We start from the raw sequence: 17,684 nt of genomic DNA on the forward strand, positions 1-17,684 counted from the left end.
TGGCCAGACACAGTGGGATAGACCTGTAATCCTAACACTGGAAAGCCAGAAATGCTTTTTTCTTAAATTAATATATTTATAATTAAATCAGTGGAAAGATAGTTAAAAATACATTAAATCAAAGAAAATCTATATCCTCATACCTACATTTTGAAGCAATTATCAGTGACTAAACCCCAAGCCCAAATCCATCCTTCCACACTACCAGCATCCAAACTAAAGCAGCTCCCTTCCCAGCCTCCTTGCCACCTTTCACACATAAGGACAACTGAACTGTCACCTGTATGGAGACATGTGTCACCCGAGGAGAACGTACAGTTTCATGATGCCACTCATCTTTAAAGTTCCATCCCAAGTGCATATGCACTTAGTCCAGTCATTTCTGTGAAGGTGAACTCCTAACAGCTCATTCCAGGTCACTCCCAGTCTCCCAACACTACGAGGACTGAAGAGTGCAGAGAGGTGGTGGGAGATGCCTTTGGGAGGCAGAAGCAGGTGGATCTCTGAGTGGGGCCAGCCTGGTCTACAGAGTGAGCTCTAGCACAGCCAGGGCTACACAGAGAAACCCTGTCTCGGGAAAAAAAACCAAATAAACAAAACTGAGTAGTAACCACTCTGGGTTAGAAAGCCCACAAGCAACAACTGTTCTAGGTCTGTTCAAGACCGTAACCTGCAAGCTAGGTGTGTTTACACGTCTATAGTTCTTAGTACTTGGAAAGAACTGCACAGCCACGGAGTTCAAGACCAGTCTGGATAAAAAGGCCAAAACAATGAAACTATCTCTGAAAAAAATTGAGGGATGGGGGTGGGGGAAGGATGGACACACAGACAAAACTACTTGCTGGCTTAGTTTTCCAGATACACTCACATGTTTATTAGAAATACTGGTAGCTCACATTCCTTCTTCCCCAAGGAGGATGGGATGGGGCAGTCATTTTCCCCACACTTGATAACTGCCCATACCAACATCTGATGCCAGAAAGGAGGCGAGCCACGCATGCTTCAGCAAGCTCATCCGCACTCTCCAGGGCCCAGTAGTGCTACACTGCCTCTTCCACAGACTGACTTTTCTTTTTCTTCTTTGAGACAGAGTTTCTCTGTGTAACCTTGGCTGCACTGGAACTTGCTCTGTAAACTGCTTCTTTTTTTAAAAGATTTATTTATTTTTATATGAGTACATCGTAGCTCACTTCAGACACACCAGAAGAGGGCATCAGACCCCATTACAGATGGTTGTGAGCCAGCATGCGGTTGGCTGAGAAATGAATTCAAGACCGTGGAAGAGCAGTCAGTGCTCTTATCTGCTGATCCATCTCTCCAGCCCTGAGCTGCTTATTCTTATCTTTGCCTGTTAGTTTTTCCTACTGGATCACAGGTATTGTTTTTCATTGATTTTAGTTCTTTATGTACTTAGAAAGGCAACTGTCTATCTGAACTAAGACTACCCTTTCTTTCAGGCCAATTCAGTAGTTTTTCCTCTATGTTTTATATCCTTATCTATCTTTCTCTGCCCTAAATTACTATCTATTCCCCCCAGAGACTTGTCTAATAATTCAGATTTTCTTTTTTGTCCGTCTCCCACATTTAGGTCACTAAATCACATGGAATGTTCGTGCTGTGTGAAATAAACTTCATTTTATTATATAAAGAGCTAATCAATGCAGCAAAAATTACTAAAAGTTCACTAAAGGATGCTCCTAGCCTCACAGACTTGATTTAATTGTGCGGGGATGGGGGGGGGGGGTGCCCAGGGGTCCCTGAGGAAAAGGGGATGGGGTAAGGATTGTGGGAGAGAGTGACCAGGAAATGGGCAGTGAGCAGGATTTAAAGTGATTAAGTAAAAAACAAATTAAAAAACAAACAAACAAACAAACAAACAAAAAAAACAAGCCTAATGCCTGCCCCCCTAACTGTTACAGCAAGCTGTGTCTGTTCCGAGCCTCTTTCAGTGTCTCACTCTATTCAAACAGCCTAGAGGAACTCGTCAGCTGCAGTTCTGTTCTCTGTGGAGTCTGTTACTTGCAGCCAATCACGCTACAGAAGTCAGCAACTCCTAAGTTTTAGATAGTATGTCATCTGTCTAGGAAGCAAATCCTATGTGCAATACATCCATGAAGAGTCTGCGCCCCTCATGCTGGCTGGTTATTTTACTTTCTGGGCACTATCACATCTCCAAAATTTTTTCAAATTCTTTGGGAAAAAAAACTTCAAAAGGAGTTTAATTGGAAATGCAGTTAATTTATGTGATATGAGAAAACCTAAGTCTTTACAATATTAAGGTTTATCACTCTATTTGTATGTTTATAAATATAACGTATACTTTTATCTCTTAACTTTCCAAGAATTTCATAGATTCTCCATGAAGGCCTTGCATACCTTTGCAGGTTATTCATTATTAGATGACTTTATGCACTTTATTTGCATGTAGGTATATGTGCTTAAGTGTGCATATACGCACCACATGCACACAGGCGCCGAGGTGGTCACAAGAGGCACTGCACGCCCTGAAACTGGAGTCACAGATGGCTGTGTGCTGCCACGCTGATCCAGGTTCTCTGAGTCCTCATAACTGCTGAGGAGTTCCTGTTACTACTGTGAATGACATCTTTCCTACTTCTCATTTTCTAAGCCTGCCACTGAGTTTATATCTAATAGCCCCAACTCCAACCTAGCTGTTGGCCAGTGTCATTGGTTCTCTTGGACTTTCCAAATGAACAGTCATAGTCATCTGGGAAGAACCCTTTTTATCTACTTCCTAGAAATTTCATGTGACAAACTGACTCAAATGATGCGTCTGGTTTTCTTTTTCTTTTTGGTAGGACTAGGAAGTATATCAAAAGCTTTTTCATGCTAGGTTCAAACTCTCAACACGAAGCTGTCCACTAAGGAAGACTCCTAGGGTTAATTATACAGCTATCTCTGTGACTCTGAGGCATTTCATTCAGTGAGCTCCACAAAGATAAAAAAAGAGCTCTCCATCACCTAAATTCTTAAGGTCAGAGAATGATGTGTCCTAGTCCGGAGATATTCTGTATGCTAATTTCTACCTAAGCAAGGACTCTCCGTGATAACACAGCCTCCTCACTGGTGTCTGTCACATGGATGCTTGGCTGCAGCAGAGAAAGGCAGCTGATTCAGGTGACTCCTGAAGAGCGAAGCTGACTTGTCAAGATGAAAAGGAAATTAGGCTGGTAGAATAAAAATGTCATTTCCCTGCATTCCTTATGGGAAACTGAGAAAATAAAATAAACAAAAACCAACCTTTTGTATTTTAAGATTTAAAAAAGAAGACCCAGTCTCTCCCATCTAGTTTTAGGTCTTGGGTTGGCAGCACAACTCAGTTAAAACCACTTCCCAAGCCTGACGACCTGAGTTTGACCCCTAGGACCCAATGGTGGAAGGGAAGAACTGCAAGTTGTCCTCCAACCATCACACATGTGTGCCTGCCCTCCCCATTAATAAATACATTTAGGTCTCAGAACCAAGGAAAACTTGAGCCTTTCTCTTCAGCTATAAGCTCTAACCAGAACAGCTCCCCGATGACAGTGGAATGACAGTGGCAAAAGGAAAGCAATGCCCTTGATGGGTAAGAACATCCCATAGGAAAACTATGGCTATCACAGGCAAAGCAGCAACGAACTCAGTCATTTCCTTAAAGCCTCTTTCTCACTTTTTAATCAACCCTTCTGTTCAGTGCTTAGAATCCTTTCGGTTTCTTACAATTCTTTTTCCAAAGCCAACTCAAGGGGTTAGGGACATAACTCAGAGTCAAAGCACTACCCTGAATGTACAAGGCCTGAATTCCGTCATTAGCATGGAACAAAAACCACGCCACCAAGACTCATCAGAAATGAAGCAGCCCCGGGGCAAGCATCCCAGACCAGGGCCCGAGACAGCCGCTCTCATGGTATCACCAAGCTCTGCCTTGCATGTCACCGTCTACACGGTCATTTTAACTCTCCTACTTAAGTTTCACAAAACCAGAACTATGTCCTCATTCATTTTTTATTATAAATAGTCTATTACATAACATTGTCTCTATAAATACAGCAGCAAAGCAAAAACCATATGTATGTAGCCACTTAAAAATAGGCTAGACTGGGGCCAGCCAGCAAGATGGCTCGGCTGGTTAAGGTGAAGCCTAACAGTTTGAGTGTGACCTCCTGAACCCGCATGGTACAAGGCTGACTCTTGCACATTGTCTTCTGACTTCCACGTCACACAGTGGTTGTGTGGGTACACATTCATACATGCATGTGTATACACAAATAAATAAATGTACCTGATACATTAAAACTACTTACCTTCACTTGACTAGTATAGGAAAGCGGATGCATGTGCCATCTTTGTCATAGCAACAAGCTGTCTGGTTTAACTGTTGCAAAGTTTAATCAACTTAAAAAAAAGTATTACATTCATTTGTGTGTGTGTGTGTGTGTGTGTGTCTTTGTAGAGCAGAGGACAAGTTGCATGAGACAGTGCTCTCCTGCCAGCATGTGGGTCCCAAGGACTGAACCGGGAGGTCCTCAGACTTAAAAGACAAGAGCTCTGATCCATTGAGCCAACTCAACAGCCCATATCCACTTCTTTTAAAAGTAGAGATAAAGTTCATACAGAAATCTCAGCATTTGGGAAACTAAGACAGAAGGCCTTAAAGGCCTTGTCTCTAAAAATAAACAAACCAAAAAAGGAAGAAAGAACAGGATTAGGCTCAAAACAGATCAATCTAGTTTGTTTCTTAGAACTGTAAATGATACAGGAACTGTGAGGGAATTGTGTAGTAGTATTTGTGGAGGACCCAAGCATGGCTTTGGATTGCTTTGACCAAGGGTCTCACTGCCTAGTCTAATCTTCAAGAAAACAGTAAGAGAATATTGTATTATCCGAAGAAAAGCCAACAGCATGAGTATCCCTTATCCCCATCTGAGCATACTTTGTATCTTCAGACTATTACACACAGACACACAAAAAAGGGCAAAGCATACCTGTCATCCAAAACAGTAATGAGCTCACCATGTTTAAAGGTGAGCTCGTTGTCCTCAACAGCTTCAAAGTCGTATAAAGCTCTGACTCTCCGTGCAGCCTTGTTATTGAGCTGACCCTCTGCGGGTGGGTACAAAGCCTTTGTCTCCGTGTACTGCTGCTTCTGCTCTTGCAACGATAACTCAATAGCTAGTCGGGAAAATTCAAATGTAAAGATAACAGAATTAATTTTAACATCTAAAAGCTTTTTAAAAACATTAGATAACAATATTCTATTTAAGGATAAGTCAAGCGTGTATGTTTCCTTGCATTCCGAGACAGGGTCTCGTGTAGCCTGGAGCTCCCTGAGTAGCTGAGACCACCTTTCACCCCTGATCTCATCCTCTCACACTGTTGGGACCTGAGGCACATGCCAGTAAGCCTGTCCAAACAAAAACTAAATGGTTAAATCCAGGAGGGGACGGGGACACATGACATTTTTAAAATAACATTTTTGCTCATCCCTTATTATCATCACAGTCTGTAATATACAGCAATTATTTTTATAGCAAACAGATTGTGACATTATAATATGGGTAGCTTTCCATATAGGACATCATGAACATATTTCTGTGCTTGAGTCATAACTTTGGCATTATGAAAAGGTGAAATGTAATCTCCCCAAAGGTAGAACATTAAATATATATTACTAAAAAATTAAATGAATTGGGTTCATCTTATGTCATGTCTTTGCTTTTCCTGACTTTTAAGACCCTACAGCTTTTAGATCCGAGGTAGAATTAAAAGCCTACTCGTGTTTCTTCTAATTATTCTTTCAGTAAAACCTCCTGGTGAGACTATTTTCAGCAGCACCAAATGATGCTTGGCCACTTACCTTTAGCTATGTCCTCATCTTCTTTGTTTTTGTTCAATGATGTCCCGTTTTTGGCAGCAGCCGAGACAGTCTGTAAGTGTATGAATAAAATGAGCACAACTATTCTTTCAAAGGAAGTACAAGCTGTATAATTATATGTAGATGCTAATTAAAAAATACTGGTAACTCAACTCCATCTAACAAGTGAGGTTCTTCGTGATCATTTAAGTAGCTGTTCTGAAATACTAACACTAAACAACAGTTTTCAAGGAAACATAAACACATGAAAGGCACACGCTAATATTTTACATAAATCTAAGTATCTGACATAGAACTTGGCATAAAGAAAGAACTGAAATTTTTACAGAATGAACAGAACTTGAGTCTTCACTGCTGAAGGTCTTTTATGCAGAAGAGGCACTCACTGGCTCAGAGCTCGGACAGAAAGAAAGCACATCCCCCGGGGTACACCACAAGTCCTTGGCTGCTCACTACAGCAAGACCCTCTGCAGTTTGATGACCCTCGGACAGGTGTGCAGAGCTCTGAGCCATCAACAGTCCTTTAACACTCATTTCTAAGAATGGCGAGCAGAAATGACAGATAGGCTGCTCTTTATTACTTATTAGAAGGTTGCACACGCATGTACACAAACACACACACACACACACACACACACATGAGTACAAGTTGATAAAACTCATATCCCTTGCTAGCTCTTGCGTAAGTACCTTCAGACAGTACAGGGACAACCATGGTCTGAATAAACATCTCACCTGGGAGCCTGCTGAAGGAAAAGTGACCCCTTCTTCTTTCATAGACTTAATAGTCGCAGATATCAGACTAAATTGGGGGTCCTTCTGGAATTCTTCTGACCATTCCACCATTAGAGATTTTAGTTTTTCACATACTTTAGGATGAGCCTTTTAGGGAAGTGGTAAAGAAAAGGGAACAAAAACAAAACAAAACAAACAAAATCCTGAGTTAAAGTAAATAAAAGGGCATGGTGCCAAGTCTGGCATCCCGAGTTTGACCCCCAGAACCATAGAGTTACGAGAAAAGGTGACTCCTGCAAGCTGTCCTCTGACCTCCACACACGCACTGAGTCATGTGTATGTGTGCACATACATACACTCACAAAAAATGAAAACAATTTAAATTGATTAACAGAGAATCACCACCAAAAGCTAAAGAGAGACACAGGGCAGGCATCTCCAGAGTAGCCCAGTAACTGACAGATGCTTAGCTTATTCACATTGACAGGTACAGCTGCTTCATGAAAAAATAAAATAAATAAATAAATAAATAAAAATCACCCCTCCAGAATACTTGTTGCTCAAACGACTAGAAATAGTTTATATCAATGGCTATTTGTTCTGTTTTCTTAATATTCTCATCATGAGATTAGGATTTTCGCATCAATTTCAACAGCTGCATGAGAATGTAGCTTCAGAGTTTGTGTTTCAAAGAAAACAGAGGGACCTCCATGCTGCTCTAATATAAAGACCTCGAAACACTAAGTCTAGTGGGAGTCAATATAGAAAAATGGAAATGTCTGGAGTCAAGACTCACAGACACCTAGACCTGAGTAAGTCATAGACAGCCAGATACCCCTATCAGCCAAGCCACTTTCTCGCTGTGTGACCTTGGCAAAGCCAAGCTTCAAGAGTGGTTGTTAAAAATAAACAAGGCAGTCTACATAAAATGGTCAAAGCAGTGACCAGACCTCAACCAAGATGAGTTCTTACCAATAATATATATACACACAATTTTATATATATATAAAATTGTGCATGCACGCATACACACATACACATACATACTAACCAGTACCTCCCAAGCTCGTGTCTCTAGCTGCATATGTATCAGAAGATGGCCTAGTCGGCCATCATTGGAAAGAGAGGCCCATTGGTCTTGCAAACTTTATATGCCTCAGTACAAGGGAACGCCAGGGCCAAGAAGTGGGAGTGGGTGGGTAGGGGAGTGGGGGAGAGGGTATGGGGGACTTTTTGGATAGCATTGGAAATGTAAATGAAGAAAATACCTAATTAAAAAAATAATAATAAAAAAATCAAGGACAAGAAGTTTTAACTTATTTAAAAGTGGTTTCATTGGTAATGCAACTTTATTATACATAATTAAATTAATGCACAGTACATTTATTGTGCAATGACTTAAACTTCTTTTCAGTTTAGAATTTACCTTATTTTTTATCACAGAACGTACTTCCGTTGCAAAATCACGGGAACATACTTCTAAATGAAATATCTTTCCACAGTTTGCCACACAAGCTCCAAGAAGCTAGCAATTAAGATAAAAACAGATATATAAACATCAAAATGCTCTGTGGCTTAAGTCGCCGAACGAGTGCATTTTAACAGGGTCAGCTGGCATGGCGTTTACTCACGGTCAATGCCTGCAGAGCAACGTGAGGGACCTTATGGTTTACCCTTTTCATTATGGCTTTTAGGCAATCTTTTGCTCTAAAAAAAAAAAAAGGGGGAGAAAGTTAAGAATTTTGTAGGAGTTTCAATTCCAGTGTTAAAAATACAATGTATTTCCTAACTAAAAGCTTTAAAAACAAAATTCTGCAAACATCTTTGTTAGGTTTTTCATACTATCGTTCACAGATGTTATAAAACTGCATATTCTAATATCAAGAGAAAAATCACTTTACCAAAAAGCTAGTCAACACAGAGAACTATACTATACAAATGTTTTTTCTCCAGAAAGACTGACCTTTCTGTCAGCAAAGCCTCATCCTGCACAACAGGCAATCATAAAAGACTCACCGATACCCGATACCCGTGATGAGCTCTGAAAGCAGGGTGCAGCACACGGCGCACATCCCCCTCCCGGAGCAGCCAGGCAGCTGGGTCCTACCAACAGCTTTCACTGTTTACTCTCACTCTTCATCATGTCAACTAGTGTGTTTAGAAAGGCTCTCATAAAAGCCTACGTCACAGAGAAATTCCTCCAATAGCCAATGTATTTGTTCATGGTTAACATGTATCCTCACTATAAAGCCTTTAGTTAATCTGTCTAAACACAGATCAGATTTTCTTTTGTGGGGGTGTGGGGTTGGGAGCTGGGGATTCAAGACATGGTTTCTTTGTACAGCTCTAGCTGTCCTGGAACTCCTGTGTGCTGGGATTAAAGGCATGCACCACTTCTACCGTGCACAGATCAGATTTTCAGTGAACACTGCCTTTGTTTCTCAGCACAAGATCAATATAAAACGTAGCCTACTGGAACTCTCTACTTCTATCTCCTAAACCAAACAGCTGGTTAAGTAAGCAGTTACAGAACAAATTTAAAGAAATGCTCCCATAAAAATCTACATGTCAACTTTATATGCCCCAATATAGGGGATGGGAATGGGTGGGTAGGGAAGTGGGGGGCGCTATGGGGGACTTTTGGGATAGCATTGGAAATGTAATTGAGGAAAATATGTAATAAAAATATTAAAAATCAAAAAAAAAAAAGAAGTTCAGAAATGACCCTAAAAAAAAAAAAAAAAAAATCTGCATGTCAATCCCTTTGACTTGGAGACATGGGCCAAGCAGGCTCCTTACCCACTGGGAGTGCTTCCAACCCTGTCACAGATGTCCATGATCAGACTCCAGTCTTCTGTGGTGTTGTACTCATTTGTGGCTTTTTCTGTAAGATGTATTAACATACATAAAAATTACAACAACTCTTTTAAAAATAATTAAGAATCTACCTTTTCTCTAGATAAAGACAGAGAACTAAGGATAAATTTCAGAAAAGAGTACACTTCTACTATCTTCCATTTTATTTTTATGTATTTTCAAGGTTTGGCTTTTTTGTTTGTTGGTTTGGTTTTTAAGGCAAGGTCTCTCACTCTGTAACACAGGTTGGCCTCACCCTGCTGGTGTGGAGAGATGAATCGGTGAATAAGAGCACTCACTGCTCTTGTACAGTACCTGGGTTCAATTCCCAGCACCCACATAGTGGTTCACAACTATCTGTAACTCCAGTCCTAGCATGCACATGATATACGGACACACATGCAAGCAAAATATTCATACACATAAAATAAATAAATCTAAGCAAAAAAAGTATATAATTTTTAAAAAGCCTTATTCTGCTAAGAGCTGGGATTACAAACATGAGCTACCAGGGCCAACTTAAATTCAGTTTTAAACTGTATCCTATAATAACATAAACTAAAACTAAATGTTCTCAGATATAACAGTAAAATATCTTCTAAAATTAATTATCACAACTGTAACGAATCCTAATTTGTAACAAAGTTTAAAATGTATCATCATACAAAGAAGTGTGTATTATCTTCCTTTTTATTTTACATTTATCACGAGTGTATGCAAGCGCATCCGTGAGCATGTGAGCATGTGAGCTTGAGCATGCATACCAGTGCTCATGTGTGGTGGTGGGAGTCATGATCGCCTACCAAGTGAGTCCCAAGGATTGAGCTCAGCTTGCCCGGCTTTACCAAATGATCCATCTTGATGCATGAAACTGTTCAATGAAAAGCTATTTTCAACAGCAAGGAGGGGAACTGATGAGTAAAATATTAAATACAGAAAACCTACACTGTGGAGAATTCGAAAATGACACATACAAATTAAGGTACAAAGCACACAAGTCTCCTGATCTGTTGTTTGGTTTGGGCTGAGTCAAAGAAAGCTAAGAAAAAGGACTCGCCATATTTGCATAAAGGTTTTAAAGTATCTTTATAGAAATGTAACTCACATTCTAATACAGTTCATGCATTTGGCAATGAATAGTAGTATAGCTAGTGTAATTATAGGTTTATGTAACTATCACCACTAATTTTAAAGCATTTCATTTTCTCCAAGGAAGTCTGTCCTGGGGGCTGGAGAGACGTCTCAGCAGTTAAGAGTGCCACTTTCTCTTCCAGAAGGTGAGGTTCAATTCCCGGCACCCACACAATAGATCCCGGCTGCTTTCAACTTCAATTCCAAGGAATCCATTGCTCTTTTTCTGGCCTCTTTGGGCACCAGGCATACACGTCGTGCACAGACACAGCAATTAAGTGCTCATACACACACACACAAACATTTTTTTAAGTCTTTAAAAATAAAACAAACAAAAACCCTGAAGAAATTACACTCCCCAGCAGACAAGTCCATCTATTCCTATGTCAAGCTCCTGTCTACATAGTTACCTAGTTTGTCTTTTCACACAAGTACAATCCTAAGATAAGAGATTCAGTGGCTTGCGTGCTGTTTAGTATGATGTGTTCCAGTTTATCCATGTCATAGCTGAGTTGACATTCTATTGGACAGATTAACCCATTTTCTTCATCTCATCAGTTTATTGAATTTGGGTTTTTGGGGTTTTTTTTGTTTTTTGTTTTTTTTTTTTTTTTTTTTTTTTTTTTTAAAAATTTGAAAAACAAAAGTCTTTTTAGGGGTTTTTGGGGTTTTTTGGGTTTTTTTTTTTTTTTTTTTTTTTTTTTTTTTTTTTTTTTTGGTTAAACAGAACTAATGAAATTTTTGCTATCAACATTCATGTGTGAGTCTTAAATTGATGTTTTCATTCCTCTTGACTTATGGTTAACAAAACCCCTGGGTCATATGGCAATGTTAACTTTTAAAGTTTTTCAAAATAGGTATAACAGTGTACATTCTTCCGGTTATTAACATGAGGGCTTTCTGTTTTGTTTTTTGAGAAAATTTTTTGAGGCAGTTCTCTTTACATAGTCTAGGTTGATCTCAAACTTAGTAGGGTGTCTTAGCTGGTCTCAAAAATGGCAATGTATAATTTTATGTGTGTCTTGCCTCAGTCTCCCCCCACTCCCACTCCCCACAAAAAGGCAAAAACAGAAACAAAACCTAAAACACCATTAGGGATGTAATACAGACAGCATTTCCCGATTCTGGGTCCCTATCTTATGCCAGTACTTATGTGAGTGCATATTTACAAGTCAGTGAGCAGTGAGAAAGGGGACTGCAACAGATCCCACCCATGGAGCCCCTGTAACAGACAGTGAGGACAGACCAGAAACCAGGCATGCCGACTCACACCTGGAATGCCAGCCCCTGAGAGGCTAAAAGCCCAGATCATCTTGGGCTGTAGAGTGAGCTCCATGCCAGCTGGGTATCGCTCAATTTCATGTCCCACATAAACCAAGCATTGCAATTAGGAGGATTAAGATTGTTCCAGGATCGTAGCACATATAACCCCAACACTCTGGAGGCTGAGGCAGGAGGATCATGAAGTCTAGGTCAGCCTGGACTACATAGTGAGATCCTTTCTCAAAAAGATGAGTAGGACTTCATATCCCGGCTATTCTGCAGCTGTTGCAGAGAATAATTCTTATTTATTGTCTCTTCTCCCCTCTTCCCTCACCGCCCACTGCTATGGCAGGATCCTCACTCCTGCTGCGTGTAGCACATCAAACAGTACCCACGGCCCTGGGTAAGCATCACTACCGTTCCATGAATGAACGAATGGTGTGCTGGATGTACTTCTATATCCGATGATGCTCATGCAGCAGCTGCAATGTGCCGCAATGTGGCCCTGGTGAGAGCTTAGGTGAGCCTGGGTCTTATTGCTTACATACTTAAGCTTCATTCAGGGCTGGAGAGATGGCTCAGCGGTTAAGAGCACTGACTGCTCTTCTGAAGATCCTGAGTTCAAATCCCAGCAACCACGTGGTGGTTCACAACCATCCACAATGAGAACTGGTGCCCTCTTATGGTGTGTCTGAAAACAGCTAGAGTGTACTTACATAAATACATCTTTAAGAAAAAAAAAAAAAATGGAGCTTCATCTGCTATACCATGTGGCGACAAGAGGCAACAGGCAGAGTGCTGGGACATCTGTGGCTCCAGCAACCTTTGCCAACTCAGGTAGGAGGCAAAGCCTGGGAGGGCTGCAAAGCACTTCTCCTATATGTAACTTTATCCTCTGGGTCCAAAGAATAAAGCAGAGCTATTATTATGGCTTTGTGTTTATCCTTCCTCAGCCTGTGACTTATCTCTGCGGCGACAGAACCGACTACTTTTCCTTTTTATAATATATCATGCTATAAAGTGTGTAAATATGGACCCATATTCTCTTTTGTATGGATATCACTTCTTTGTTACATGTAAGCCTAAAGATGTATATGTACATTCATATGTATATCTGACCCTTGTTTAGTATATAGTATAAGCCAGGAACAGAAAAATATTTTAAGTTTAAATATTAATATTTTAATATTTTGTTTAACAAAACATATTAAGCAGCACAAACATTTACAAATCTGCCCTGAGGCTGGAGAGATGGCTAGGTGATTCAGAGCACTTACTGTTCTGACATAGGACCTGGGCTGATTCCTAGCACCCACATGCTGGCACATACTGTGGTACACCCACAATTATCTACAACCTGTTTCAGGGGATCCTACAGACATACACGGCACAGATATGTGCATGTGAACAAAATATTCAAACACACAAGGTAAATAAATAAACACTTTAGGAAAAAAAAAATCTGTCCTTTCTCAGGGCCAGGTATGGTAGCTTACACCTTTAATCCCAAGACTCCGGAGGCAGAGGCAGGAGGGTATCTGAGCTCAAGGCCAACCTGTTCTGAGCCAGCACTATACAGAGAAACCCTATCTCAAAAAACAAGCAATAACAAAAGGCCCTGTCCTGTCCATCATCTGAAAGGTTAGCACCATTACTATCTAACTACTTCTGCTAGAACACAACTTTTCATGGTTATTTTTTCAGTTTTATCTACGTAATACAAACAGGTACAAAGCCTATTCTGATAATCCCAAAAGCCTACCAATAATACAGAAAGAAAATAGTCTTTATTTGATTTGAGTCCCACAGAAAATGGAAGTATTCTGATTTGAATATTACATCAACCCTAGTTTACTCTGTATAAATATAGGGCTCACAATTATTCTCTTAAAAAAGTATGAAATGTGAAGACTTTATAATGGCCTGACAAAATGGACTTCATTTTTCAAGTGAACTAAGTAACAGTTAAATTATGTACTTGGGAATATTTTAAATTCCTGGAAAAGTTTAAATATTATAATTAAGACCCTTTCTTTTCCTGCATGTCACTCTGCCCAGTACTGGAACTGCATCTCAGATACCCAGTGTCAAATGTACAGAGGAGAAAGAGCTCAAAGCCCTCCTGGGGCCTAACTGCAAAACTTCCAGAGTTTGGTGGGTGTAAGTCATAACACTTCATCACCAGGCTTTGATTACTCTATGTAGAGAACCTCAAATACACCATGAAACAGTTTAGAAAGTCTCTAACAATATCCTTAGAATCACTCCTTCAGTACCTACAAGGAACAAAAAGTCTTCTCTACATGGTCCATTGTGTTCACAGAACGGCTTTGAAAAGCATCCAAGTCTACCCATAAAACTTTTAATACAACAACAGGCTGTATGGGTAATAGAACTCCAACTGCATAAAACCAGAGCTTCGCCAAGAAATCATTAAAGCCCCTCCTCCTGTTTGCAAAGAAGAACTTGTGACTTGTGCTTCCATGCAGGATGGAAGTATCTGGCATTAATTCGATATTCTTCCAAAACCAGCTCTAAGTTACAGAGAATGTATGAGACAAACTACTGTGGGAAGTGAGGAACAGGCTGGGCAGTTTTGGGGTTTTTGAAGGCAGAGAAATGTGGAGGAAGCCTCATGATGGCCCTCAACTTTCTACATGGAAATGCTAAACTAAGACTAGCCCAAGTGGAGAAGTCAAGAGACAAGACACCAAAAGAAAAGACCTGTGAGCACAGGTCCTCAGGGAGGCCTCAGCTGGGCATAGGTTAGGTGATGGTCCATGAACCGTCCGTGAAAGGCAGTAGAGATCTAGTAAAGGTTTTACCGTACTGGAGTTGTCCTGCCTTTAAAACTGGAAGTGGGGCTGGAGAGATGGCTCAATGGATAAGAGCACTGACTGTTCTGCCAAAGGTCCTGAGTTCAAATCCCAGCAACCACATGATGGCTCACAACCATTTGTAATGGGATCTGATGCCCTCTTCTGGTGTGTCTGATACATAAAACAAACAAACAAACAAACAAAAAAACTGAAAGCCGTGTCACTCCTAAAATTGGTATGTTGAAGTCCTAAACTAGGATGGCAGGCTCTGGAGATGGGGCCACTAAGGCAGTTAACTGAAGTCATAAGGATGGAGCCCTGATGCTACTGAGTTGGTGTCCTTTTATGGATAGTCACTCCAGAGCTAGAAAGCCTGCAACCCAAGGAGAGCTCTCCCCAGACACTGACCCTACTGCCACTTTGATCTTGGACTTCTAGTCCCCAGAACTGAGAAAACAATTTCTGTTATGTAAGCCACACAGACTATGGCATTGTTATGGCAGCCTACACAGATTAACAAAAAGTGAAGAGAACATTTCATATATTCAGCTGGAAGCCCCAAAAGGCCACATCTTAAAACACTCCTTTAGAATATAAATTTCAAGATCAAAATTATGACCAAGCTAACAGGACTTTCAAGACAATCCATTAATATGACTGACTGCTCCACAGAACAAAGAGCAAACACAGTATCTAGCATAATATTAAAAAGTACACCATCCACGATATTACTCCACAGATGCTGCTAAAGTCAGTACAAGGAGATGCCAGCACAATTCAAAGAAGTAGTTATCATACACATTCCTAAGACCTGAAAGCAAAGGTGGTTATAATAAAGGAGTAGAGCACATGTTTGGTAGAAGCCAGGGATGATAAAAAATGGAATTTCTTAACTAAAAAGTAAAATGTATCAACTGAAAAACTCACAAGGGCTGGGAATACTACTTAGTGGCAGAGCATTCGCCCAGGACATGTGAGGCCTTAACGTCACGTGCAAGCCATACAAAACAAACAACACAGCCCTCAGACTTAAAAACCAGACTTAGTAATGCAAATATAGGCTTAGGAAATATGAATGAGAGTTATAATATTTTTTAAACAAGCAAATAATCAGAACCTCAACTGTATTAGGCTTTAAAGCTTACCATGGAACAGACAGAAAATGAACAATTTAAAACACTATAGGCAGAGACAGGTAGATGTATGTGAGTTCAGTAACTTCAGGCCAGCCAGGGCTACATAATGAGTATCTGTCTCAAAAGGAAAAAGCAAATGGTGGGGGCTGGGGATTACAGGGGGGAGAAAAACCCTTACACAGTGTTAGCTAATAGTTTTGCAGTTTGGAATCCAAGCAATTTCTTCTAAATGTTATGCCCAGGGTAGCACAAGGCTTATTGTTACAGTACTCGTATTGCTAAATTAAACCATTATTATTAAATACAAATGTATTAGAACCAAATGAAAAGGACTGCTTATAAATTAATTCATAGTTTTAAATCTTTTATTAAGTTAGTGTGAACTATTAAAACTGGAAACCATCTACAGTACATACAGTTAGCTCTCTTAATGAATTGACGGGGTGGGGGTGGGGGGGTCCTCATAGCCTAAGTGGGCCTCAAACCTGCTACATAGCCAAGAATGACCCTCAACCTCATTTTCCTGCCTCCACTTCCCAGGTGGGAGGATTACAGGTGTGCAGCACCACATCCAGTTTGTGCACTGCTGGGGACTGAACCCAGAGCTTTACGCATGCTATTCAACTAGTCTCCAAATGGACCTAAACCCACAGCCAAAACACAATACACTTTACAATCTCCAATCACATGGTAAATAATGACTGGGATATATACAGAAAAAAAGACAGTTACAGAAAGCAACAAAATGTTATCATGATTAAAACACTATATATCAGAGCCAGGCATGGTGGCACACACCTTGAAGTTCAACGCTGAGGCAAGCACTGATTGGACTGCTGCACCCCAGGCCAGGCAGGACGACATAGTGAGTTCCAGGCCAGTTACACTGCTCACTGACAAGTGCTCCTGCTTGCTGGGGCTGGATCTTGGACCCCTCTTTTAATTACATGCTCGTCAGCTTTCTGCTGCGGATGGTTTCCTCCACCTGCTTATCTTTAATTCCTTTTCACAAGTTGGAGGCTTAGCTGGGTGGGGTCTTACCCTGAAGTCCCCACTCCATTCATTTCAATTGGCATCAGGACTTAGTTTAAACATCATCTCCCTGAGCATAGGACTTAGCTCCATCACACTTCCTGGGGCTCCTTTTCTCTTCAAACTGTACATTTTGCATTTCTGTTTGTCCAGCTAGCTCTGTTTCATTATAGAGCTGCATTAGGGTGATTACTAGCAACCAAAGGACCAAGCCAATGCAAAGCTGTCTTTAAAATCTCCTCTGCTAACACGATTAATACTAAACTCTTCAATATAGCCTCCCGCAGATCTTTTAGACAAGAGCAAAAAGTAGCCACATTTTTTGCCAAACTATCTCAAGGATGGCATCTAGGTCACTGACTTATATCCTTCCCTCTGAAAATGGGCTGGGCTGTCAGAATCTACACTGCTCTTAGTACCACGCTTCCATGCTTCTATTAGTATGGCCCATTAAACCCCACTTAAAGCATTTAGCCACTTTTCTACTCCAAAGTCCACAACAAACAGCATGGTCAAGCCTATCACAGTAATACCCTGGCCACTGGTACCAACTTGGTCTTGGTCACTGTTTTACTGCTACAAAGAGACACCATGGCCAAGGCAATGCTTCTGAAAGCATTTAACTGGGGGCTTGCTTAGTTTCAGAGGGTTAGTCCATTATCATCATAGTGGGAAGCATGGTAGCATGCAGGCAGGTATCTGAGCAGAACTGAGGTAACAGTAGGGGGCTTCTGGCATGGGCTTATTTATTTATTGGTTGGCTGGTTTTTTAGACAGGACTTCATGTTGAAGCCTTGGTTGTCCAAGAACTCACTCTGTAGACCAGGCTGGCCTCTA

The 17,684-nt window shown here is 40.7% G+C and overlaps 1 protein-coding gene across 4 annotated transcripts in view; it reads right to left on the reverse strand.

Annotated features, from left to right (window-relative positions):
• Positions 1-17,684, reverse strand: part of Stam2 (signal transducing adaptor molecule 2) — a 44,535-nt gene that overhangs the window by 14,103 nt on the left and 12,748 nt on the right. For 2 of the 4 annotated variants that reach the window (XM_029473874.1, XM_029473873.1), the window contains 7 exons: positions 10,270-10,352; positions 9,410-9,494; positions 8,242-8,317; positions 8,037-8,135; positions 6,611-6,757; positions 5,858-5,927; positions 4,986-5,172 (listed from right to left, as the gene is read on the reverse strand). In XM_029473874.1, the coding sequence (XP_029329734.1) occupies positions 4,986-5,172; positions 5,858-5,927; positions 6,611-6,757; positions 8,037-8,135; positions 8,242-8,317; positions 9,410-9,494; positions 10,270-10,333 (728 nt within the window). In that variant the 5' untranslated portion in view covers positions 10,334-10,352. The remainder of the gene's footprint in view (positions 1-4,985; positions 5,173-5,857; positions 5,928-6,610; positions 6,758-8,036; positions 8,136-8,241; positions 8,318-9,409; positions 9,495-10,269; positions 10,353-17,684) is intronic. The other 2 variants (XM_021156052.2, XM_029473875.1) reach the window with 1 other exon arrangement.

The sequence above is a fragment of the Mus caroli genome, chromosome 2 (assembly GCF_900094665.2).
Source record: "Mus caroli chromosome 2, CAROLI_EIJ_v1.1, whole genome shotgun sequence".
NCBI lineage: Eukaryota > Metazoa > Chordata > Mammalia > Rodentia > Muridae > Mus > Mus caroli.